Below are 10,667 nucleotides of genomic sequence, written 5' to 3'. Positions count from 1 at the left end.
AAACTAATAGAAGAGAAAGTGGGGAAGAACCTCGAGCAAATAGGCACAGGGGAAAACTTCATGAAGAGTTATATATTTTAAGTTTCTCTTCTTTTTGGCTTTTATGGGCATAGTTACCCTCCTTTTCTGGAGATTTCTTTCTGGTGTCCTCTGTAGGGATGAATTAGTAGAATTTAGTTTTGTCATATAATGTCTTGTGTCTCCCTCTACATTGATTGAGAGTTTTGCTGGGTATGGTATACAAGGCTGGCATTTGTGTTCTCATAGGATCTGGATAACATCTGACCAGGATCTTCTGGCTTTCAAAGTCTATTGAGAAGTCTGGTGCAATTCTGATAGGTCTGCCTTTATATGTTACTTGACCTTTCCCTTTTATAGCTTTTAATATTCTTTCTTTATCTGTGCACTCAGTGTTTAGATTATTGTGTGATGAGAGGATTTTCTTTTCTGGTCAAATCTATTTGGTATTCTGCAGGTTTCTTATATATTTGTGGCTATTTCTTTCTTTGGGTTAGGGAAGTTTGCTTGTGTTTTTTGAAGATGTTTTCTGGCCCCTTGATCTGGGATTCTTTACCCTCTTCTAGTCCTATTATTCTTAGATTTAGTCATTTCATTGTGTCCCAAATTTCCTGGATAGTTTGGGTTAGAAGCTTTTTATACTTTGTATTTTCTTTGACCAGTGTGTCAATACTTCTATGGTATCTTCTACGCCTGAAATTCTTCTATCTCTTGTATTTTGTTGCTGATGCTTGTATCTGTAGCTCCTGATCTCATGTCAAAGTTATCTATTTCCAGGGTTGCCTCCATTTGTGTTTTCCTTATTGTTTCTATTTCTATCTTTAGTTCTTCAACCATTTTGTTCAATTCTTTCATCTGCTTGATTGTATTTTCCTAGATTTCTTTAAGGAATTTGTTTCCTCTTTAAGAGCTTCTACCTGTTTGCCTGTGTTTTCCTGTATTTCCTTGAGGGAGTTATTTATATCTTCCTTAAAGGTCTCTATCATCTTCATAAGATGGTATTTTAGGTCATTATCTTACTTTTCAGGGCTTGTTGTGCTCAGGGAAATGTGTTCTGATGGTACTGAATTTCACTGGTTCCTGTCCCTTATGATCTTGTGCTTGCCTTTTGCTATCTGGTTATCTCTGGTGTTAACTGGTCTTGGTGTCTCTGACTGGAGCTGGCCTCCTTGGAGTCAGGTAGAGCTCTGTGACCTGAGTTAAAGGCAGACTCCAGAGAGGCAGGCAGTACTGTCTCTGGTTAGAGTGGTCTTCCTGTGTCTTTGGTTAGAGCAGGCCTCCTGTGTCCCTGGATACTGCTTTCCTCCTGGGAAGGAAACAGATAGTAGGGAATGGGAAGGGATCTGGCTGCTGATCTGTCCTACATGGAAAAGCTGACTAGAAGGAAGGTGGAGCTCAGGAAGGTTGGTAGGTCCTGTGTCAGCTGTGCTCTGTGGGTGCCCTAGCTGGTCTGGGTATGTGAGTGAAATTTTTAAGTGTTTGTGGTTACTTGAGACCTCCTGTGAGGCAGATAGACTGTAGATTGTAGGATGATCAGTATTTTGATTTTATTTAGTGATGGTATATTACACATATTTTATTTAATCTATGGTATGTATTTTATGTATCTTTTAAAATATCCTATTGTAAATATTTTAAGGTATCATTTTCCAATTATCTATTGTGACTTCACTATGATAGAGCACAATTTTATTAATTCCTTAAAATAAATTACTTGTAAGATGGAATTATAAAATTCTTGTCTATTATTTGGTCTCTAGAATGATTATAATATTCTTTGTGGTCATTTTACAAAATTAAATATAGCTAGATTCTTTTCATGCTACTTCCCACTTCAGTGAAGTAATTAACTCCTTTGTAGTAACAGTCATCGTATCCTTTCAGTATTTGTTCTAGTTTTTATTAGCCTTCTGTAGTTTCCTCATAGTTATTTCTGACACTAGTAGTTTGTACTTTCTCCTTTTTTTATGTACTTCTTTCTATAAATCTATTATATGTTTTAATATTTTCATTTATACTTGTTTAAATTTCTTTTCAACCATATCATTATAAAAGGAGTGAAGGTCATTGAATTTATAGCTAGATTCTTATTGTGTATTCATTTATATATATAATTTCTCTATAATATTTTAAAATACATGTACAGAATTTGATATTTTGTGTTTTACAAAACAAATATTTGATATATGATGTTTAAAGATGAAAATAAGTTCTTTAAAAATAATGTTCTAAAAATAAAAATGCATTTCAACTTTAAACGATATAGCAAAATAAAGTATAAATTTTAAATAAACATTATTATTCATTCCTGTTTTATCTGTTTGCTTATTTGTAAGCATGTATGTAAATGGATCATGAGCCTTTAATTCTCAGGGTGGCCAGTAATACTGTGGAGGTAAAGCTGGCTGTGAAGTGCCATGTGGGCGTTACAAACTGTACCTAGGTCTTCTGCCAGAACATCATGTGTTCTTAACCACTGAGCCATCATTCTACCCTATAACTACAAAACTTTGCATTTGGAGAGTAGAAAAATTTAGTTCAGGCTAATGACTTCTTAGTTACAGAAAAGCTGTAGAAATTTTAGAAGGGAACAATTCTTTAGTATCTTATCTTTAGAAATAAAACCTCCCTAAGAAATTTGATGCTTAAATTCAGTTGTGATCTTTTAAAAATTAATTGTTTAGTCAAATACATTAGAAGCTCTAAAGGAATAATGTTTTGCACAGTTTAGAATCAAGTCAAGGAACATTCAGTCCAGAACTTAATAGTTTCTATACTGTGATATTATTTTTGAAAATTATAAATCATTGCTTATCTTCAATTTTAAAAATGATGTATGTTACTAGATTTCTCATAAGGTTTAAATACATATTTTTGGCTTACAATATCAAAAAACAAGTAGCTTTGATGGGGATTAGGATGTATGAATACATACTGAAGACAAATGTAAGTCTGTAGATTCTATTGATAGACTTAGTCCATAGTTTGAAAAAAAACATAAAATAGAACTTTGCAAACCAATTGAAACATTCAATATTAAATGTCTGGTTAGAAGAATTAGGGAAAATGGCTTATAAATTAAGAATACTTGCTGCATTTCCTGAGGGTACAGATTATATTCCTAGCATCCCATGGTGACTCACAGCCATACGTAACTCCAGCTCTATGAGATCTTCAACCCTGTTTTGATTTCTTGAGCATGATGCACTGAAAAAATAATAAAATAACCTCTTTCTAAAGTTGAAAGTATTTTCCTTTAGAATACCAACATCTGTGATATTACCATATATGTATCTATCGCTACCTAATTTACTGTATCTATATCATCTAATCTCTATCTTCATATATGTATCCATAGATACTATTAAAGATCTATCTATCTATCTATCTATCTATCTATCTATCTATCTATCTATCTATCTTTATATATATCACTTGAAAAGCTCTGGCCTTAGTGTAAGTAAAATTTCTTTGTATTTTAACTTACAACTTTTATATTATTTTTGAAAATAATTGGACAGAGGCATTCTACAACAACTGCCATTGTAACCTTTACGGTGTTATGCTTTTGTCTCCTACAGGTGCTCCAAGTGACCAAAGCAGTGGTACCTCCTCTCCTCTTTGTGACAGTGGCTTACACCTCAACTACCATCCAAACAACACAGTAAGAGAGCTGGACACAACTGACACTAATAAGGATGGCTCAAGAGCATAATGTATCTTTATCTGTGATTTGCAAGCATTGGTTTTGAGTTTGAATTTTCTGGTGAACCGTGACTCCTTGGTGACTTCATCATCATTTAAGTGATAAGATAAACCAGAAGGAAAAACAACAGTCACTTTATGTGACATTCTTTCTCTCAGACATGAATTATTAAATCTACTGTAAGTGTTGGAGAGATAACTCAGAGTCATAGTGTCATACCTCATTTCAGAGCATTTCATGCTATGTAGAATTTCATGAATTACATGATTTGACATGATTTTTATCACTTTTATTTTGACCACAGTTAAGTATAACCACCATTGTTATTTTTGTGATCTTTATGTATATTATGAAATAAATAAAAGAGGAGCAAATTGAATGTATAAATTATGATATAGAACAAAGATTATTAAACTATATATTCAATAAAACATACTTTTATTTAGCACATCAGTTTTCATTAATTTAACTGAATTTTAGTATTTGTTTTGTACATTCTTTTTGACAAAATTAGTTATCTTTATTAAATATTTTTGATTGTGAGCCAAGCCTTTAATGGATGAGTCATCTCTCTAGCCCTATTAAATATTTTTGAAATTTCATATTTAGCATTTAAAATATGCATTACAAAAATATATCTCTGATTACATGTAGAGTTAAGTATGAATTAGCATAGCTGACCTATAGCACAAATTGATTTTCTGGTCTCCAACAGAGAAAAATTCATTTTTATATTAGAAATTATTGACCTAATTTTATAGTGTTTTTCAAAAGTCTGCCTTTGAACATTTGCAAGTTCAAACTAATTTGTTTCTAATTCCATCAAAATTATTTTATAGCTAGGTGACATAGGTTGTTAGGTTGACTACCATAACTATCTATCTGTCTATCTAATCTATCTATCTATCTATCTATCTATCTATCTATCTATCTATCTTGAGGAACATTTTTATTATATTTACTTATTCACTTAACATCTCAATATCAGTCTTTTCCTCTGCTCCCAGTACCCACTCTAGTTGCTGTGGGACTAGGCATCCCCTTCCACTGAGACCATACAAAGTGGTACATTTCAGGGCCTGGGATTCACAGGCAGGAAGGCAACAAACCGAGGGGCAGCAGATCCAATTGTTTGGTGGACAACATATGCTACATATGTGCAGGGTGTCTAGATCCAGCCTGTGCTTGTTCTTAGGTTGGTAATTCAATTTCTGGAAACCCCCAAAGGTCCAAGTTAGTTAACTCGTGGTCTTCCTGTGGAGTCCTTATCGTCTTTAGGTTCCTCAGTCTTTTTCCCAACTCTTTTGTGGGACTCCCTGAGCTTCATCTAATGTTGGGTGTGAGTCTCTGCATCTTTTTCCATTGGCTGCTGGATGGAGCCTCTGAGAGAAAGTTATGCTAGGTTCATGTCTGCAAGCATAACAAAGTACTATTAATAGTGTCAGGGGTTTGGTTCTTGTCCGTGTAATGGTTCTCGATTTGGGCCAGCCATTGGTTGGTCATTCCTCAGACTCTGCTCTGTCTTTGTCCCTGCACATCTTGTAGACAGGACACATTTTGGGTTGAAAGCTTTGTTGGTGGGTTATTGTCCTTATCCTTCCACTGGGAGTCCTACCTGGCTATAGGAAGTGGTCAATTCAGGATCCATATACCCTACTGCTAGGAATATTAGTGAGAGTTGCCCCCATAGATCCTTGAGGGCCTTTTGCCATCTCAGGTCTCTGGCATGTCCTAGGGATTCACACCAATCTCCATTCTCTCCTATTCTTCTTACCTGTGATCTAAACCCTGCCCACTTTGCTCCCCTCTCTATCCCTTATTCCATCCAGTTCTCTCATTCCATTGACCTCTGTTATCTTTTTGTTTCCCCTTCTGAGAAAGATTTGACCAAACTCCCTTTGCATCTGTTGATTATAGCATTGTTATCTTATACTTTATGGCTAATATCCACTTATAAGTGAGTACATACCATACATGTCCTTTTGGGTTTGGGTTACCTCACTCTGGATGATATTCTCTAGTTCCATCCATTTGTCCAGAAGATTCATCATGTCCTTCTTTTAAATGGTTAGATAGTATTCCATTGTGCAGATATATCTCATTTTATGTATCCATTCTTCTTCTGTAGAAAGACATCTAACTTATTTACATTTTCTGGCTAAATCTGTTATGAACATAATTGAGCAAGTGTCCTCATAGGATGTCGGAATATCTTTTGTGTAAATACCGAGTCTTGAGATAGAACTATTCCCAATTATCTGAGAAACTGCTTGGTTGATTTCCAGAGAGAATGTACAAGTTTGTATTCACATGAACAATAAATATTCTTCTTGTTCTACATCCTTATCAGCATGTGCTGTCACTTAAGTGACATCATTCTTATTTATTCATGAGGAACAGTTTTAAGAGCTATGGCTATTGCTGGAAATATAAGGCTTTCATGAAACTGACAATATCTGGATATAGTTCATTAAATCTTTCTTTTACTTTTAATTATAACAGAAATGTTTTTAATAATAGTTAAAAATCAAAAGATTGATATCTTCAAATTCTGGGTCATTTAAAACACAGAGAAGTGGTAATCTAATCAATTCCTTGTGTTACAGAAATGCCTTTTATTTTCCAACCCACTGTATGTGTGATTGCATCTGCCAAAGTGCATTTATGTGTTTGTGTGTTTCTTGGTTGCATGGACCTTAGGCCAGTGATAATGTTTCACTGTGCTTTCTGAACCCATTTATTTAATCCCACAACCACCCCTTTTATAAATGTTTGCTCAGCATCTTTTCCTTGGTTCCCACTATCCTCATGTACTATGCTGATGATATGACCAGCAGTGCCCTTTCATAGCTGACAGCTTCCTTCAAGTGTTTGCCTGAGATTCACAGACCCCTGATCTTCAGTTAAAGTATTTTGTGTGATTTGGTAGAAGACCAAGACAGCTCTCCTCTGGATGACCAGTAGAGGAAATAGAACACATCTTTGCTAAAGTGTTGGCTTCATCATCCTATACGTTCTGCAGTCTTTCAGGTTTCCTCTGATAACTCCCCACTACATCATTATATAAGAATTTCTTTATTAGTTATGTTCTTAAGGCAGAAAAAGTACCTTATCTACTTTGGAGGTAGAGAAAGCTATCTAGTCATGCTCTTAATCTAGATTTTTTCTAAAGTCCTTGACCTTTTCTTGAGTAATGACAAGTAGAGAAGTCAGAATGAAAGCTGTAATGGAGTGATTTAACTACAATGATTGTAATTGTAAAAAACTACATTGTAATTTTTAAAATTCATTCGATTGCCTTATAAAAAATAATAAGTCATTTTTGGAAAGCTATAATTATAACATAATAATTGCTACTAATCTGCAGCCTGGCTGTTTCCAGCATAGACAGTTGTATAGAATTTAGAACAGTACATGCCATATACATTCCATACTACAGTAGGCTCACTCACATTGTATTACTATTTTCAGCATTGATAATGAAATATATTGTTACATTGCTGGATATATTTTAGTGTAAAGAAAGTTTATACTAATGATCTAAAGATGAAGAATTGGCATGTGAATTAAAATGAAGTACATTTACAATTGGAAAGTATTCTTGTATTTCATGAAATTTATATTTTGCTGAACTGTATAAATGCACTGTACTATTACAAAGAGTAGTTAATTATGGATTCTGATCCTCAGAATCTTAAATCTAGAACTATAAACTAATACATAAAATTAACTTTAAAGTAAAAAGAAATCTCTGAACAGAGATATAGTTGCTTTCTGAAAGTTGGGAGTCTACAAAGCAAACATGGCACCATTCCTCTTGAGGACATGAGCTGATTCTGCCATCAGACCTAAGTACAGCTGGTTCCATCCAGTTTTCCTTTCATTGTGTGAATAAGCTTCAACATAGGAAGGGATACTATGAACTCTATTCACAGATTTCCCTCTGTTAAAAAACAGAGGGACTGTGCAGAATAGCATTTTAAACATCTATGTATTACTTTTTAAATTTTTTTTACACTCCATATTTTATTTCCCCACTGCCCCTGCTGATCTACCCACTGACTGTTCCACATCACATTCCTCCTCTCAACCCAACTATCTCCACTTGGATGTCCCCACCTCCCACCACACCTCTAAACTCCCTGGGTCCTCCAGTCACTTGAGGGTTAGGTGCATCCTCTGTGAATGAACACAGACCCAGCAGTCTTATACTGTTTGCGTGTTACAAGTCTCATATCAGCTGGTGTATGCTGCCTGTTTGGTGGTCCAAGTTTGAGAGATCTTGGGGATCCAGATTAATTGAGCCTGCTGGTTCTTCTACAGGATCACCCTTCTCCTCAGCTTCTTTCAGCCTTGCCTAATTCAATAACAGGGGTCAGCTGCTTCTGACCATTGTTTGGAACATAGGAAGAGATACTATGAACTCTTGCTATTCACAGATTTAACTAGTGTTTAAAAATAATGAGACTGTGCAGAATAACATTTTAAACATCTATGTATTATTTTAAAGCAAATTTTGAGTAACTAGATACTTTTGTTGAAATTTCCTTTCTATATTTTATGAAAGCACTTAAAATACCAAGAGAACTTAAGCTTTATATATAAAATAAGGCTGTTATTCTTTAATGTCTACTCCTTCAAGAACAAAATTGTCATTGATTTTAAGGACACAAATATCCCTTGTTTTTCTGAGAATGAGCCTCCTGAGTCAAACCCTGCTGCTGCTGAATTTCTTTCCCTGGAGATGAAGTAAAGAAATTTCTTCCCTGTTCAATGTAAGATGCTTACTCAGATAGTCAGATAACACAACTTTGTAAACATTACCTTGGCCTTACACATCAGAGTCAGCTTTCTCTGCCAACTCTGTAAAAAAGCATCTGGACTGATATTTTGCTCCATGCATAGTTCTATATTGACAACTTAATTGTTTTCAAAGCCATCATGTGACATGTATTAAGTGTTCAAGAAAATTTTGTTGCAAAGTGTGGAGTATATAAATGCTACTTGTCACATGCACCTCAATATTTTAGCAAACAATATTCTTGAAATTGAGAGTAAGTGAGAAACTGAGAAATATGCTTCTCAAAGCAATATTATTATTATTTTCTAGGCCACTATATATGTGACCATAAATAACTGATAATCAGTAGCAAAAGAAGGCTTGAAATAAGTATTTTCATGATTAAAATAAGGAAGAATTATTTTTAAATAGTATTAAATATTCAACTGTAACTGTGATTCATAATTGAGTCTATATCAGGCTTGTTCATTTTAAAAGTTGAAGTTGGATGTATTTCATATTTTTTTTACAGAGGCATAAGATTAGAAAATTAATTTTTACATTATTTAATAAATTATCAAGTTGCAATGATAATGCGGTTTCAGATCTTTTAATATTGTCATGTAAATATACCCACTTACTGGCTATCATCATTATCAATATCATATAACCTCAGTCATTTAATACTTTTTCATTTTGTTTACTGACAGAAAATGATAGTCAAAGAAAGTAATTACTATTTAGAGAATATGAGAAATTAGTGCTAAATAATGTATAAAAATATATGACCAAAATATGAAGTAGCCAACAAAAAATTCTGAATTATTATTTTCACTGTTTCCTGTCTGCTTAGAGTGTATAATGTGCTGTGATAGATGTGTTTACTCTAGAATCAAAGACGTGTTATTGGAATGAATCAATGATCCCTGGCTGTCATGGGATGGGTTACTTGTCAAATGACCTTCTAAGGGATATACATGTACACAGAATCTTGCCCTGATGTGGGCTTGTCCACTTCTGGCATAGAACATAAAGATTCATACCCCTTCTTTGGTAGTGTTCCCATGACATTTAAAATTAGGACAGTAGAAACTGGGAAACTTTTTGTATTTGACCAGACTATGGCACAAAATATGGCTTCTCCCTATGTTGTTACTTTCTATGAAATGACTAATTGATGCTGCGGAACAGTCTTTGGTATTCACTCAGTAAGATAAATATACCTTAATCTTGAAAAATAATGTTATAAAGTACTTAAGTAATTCAAAGAAAATAATACAGTTGGTAATTAGAAACAGGATAGCAACACTATTGTGAGGCTGGAAACATTTTTTCTTGCAAGCCTCACATTTAGAAATAACTTTGTCAAATACTAAAATTTATTACTGCTTAAGTAAAATGTAATTACATAGTTTGTCCTCTTCCTTTAAGCACTCCAACCCCTATCATGTTGACACTCTATCTCAAATTCTTAACCTTTTTTGTCTTAGAGGGAAAGAGAGAGAGAGAGAGAGAGAGAGAGAGAGAGAGAGAGAGAGAGAGAGAGAGAGAGAGAGAGAACCTTAGGATTTCCTTCTTGTTGAGTGGATCTTAAATACTATTAGACAGCTTTTGGTTACAGAAAAGTTATGAGTGCCACTATTGCACCCTTAAAGATAGCTTGCTGTGATGCTCATTGTTGTGGTTAACAGGTGTCACAACTGGATAGGACTATTGTTTCTTTTCCTCCCTTGGAAGTTTGCATAGAACCTTTTTGTACCATGGTATCTAGAACTCAGAGAGGAGGTTTTCAGGTTGGATTCAGATCATGCCCTTGAGTTCTGTGTCAATATGCACAGTAGCTTCAGCAAGAAGCACTCACTTTTAACCTTTGGGTAGCAAATACGGAAAGCAGCAGCAGGCTCTATTATTTGGGGAGTCATTTGAGCCTCACAGATTAACTATTCAAACTCAGACTTCTCGTGGCTAGTGTTGGGATTCTTGTCAGATGAACTCTGACAACTGTGAGAAGCATGTAGCCTGAGTAGCATTGTAACTCCCGGTGGTGTAGTTCTCTGTCTCTGTCTCTCTGTCTCTGTCTCTGTCTCTCTGTCTCTCTGTCTCTCTGTCTGTCTGTCTCTGTCTCTTTCTCTCTGTCTCTCTCTCCTCTCCTCTCCTCTCCTC

At 34.7% G+C, this 10,667-nt stretch overlaps 1 protein-coding gene across 10 annotated transcripts in view; it reads left to right on the top strand.

Moving 5' to 3' along the window:
• Window positions 1-10,667, top strand: part of Sntg1 (syntrophin gamma 1) — a 713,733-nt gene that overhangs the window by 532,287 nt on the left and 170,779 nt on the right. For all 10 annotated transcript variants that reach the window (XM_031366794.1, XM_031366792.1, XM_031366795.1 and 7 more), the window contains one exon: window positions 3,600-3,682. In XM_031366794.1, the coding sequence (XP_031222654.1) occupies window positions 3,600-3,682 (83 nt within the window). The remainder of the gene's footprint in view (window positions 1-3,599; window positions 3,683-10,667) is intronic.

The sequence above is a fragment of the Mastomys coucha genome, unplaced genomic scaffold, assembly GCF_008632895.1.
Source record: "Mastomys coucha isolate ucsf_1 unplaced genomic scaffold, UCSF_Mcou_1 pScaffold14, whole genome shotgun sequence".
In the NCBI taxonomy this organism is placed as follows: Eukaryota; Metazoa; Chordata; class Mammalia; order Rodentia; family Muridae; genus Mastomys; species Mastomys coucha.
Note: the sequence above shows the minus strand (reverse complement) of the source record. Positions and strands in the feature narration are given on the sequence as shown.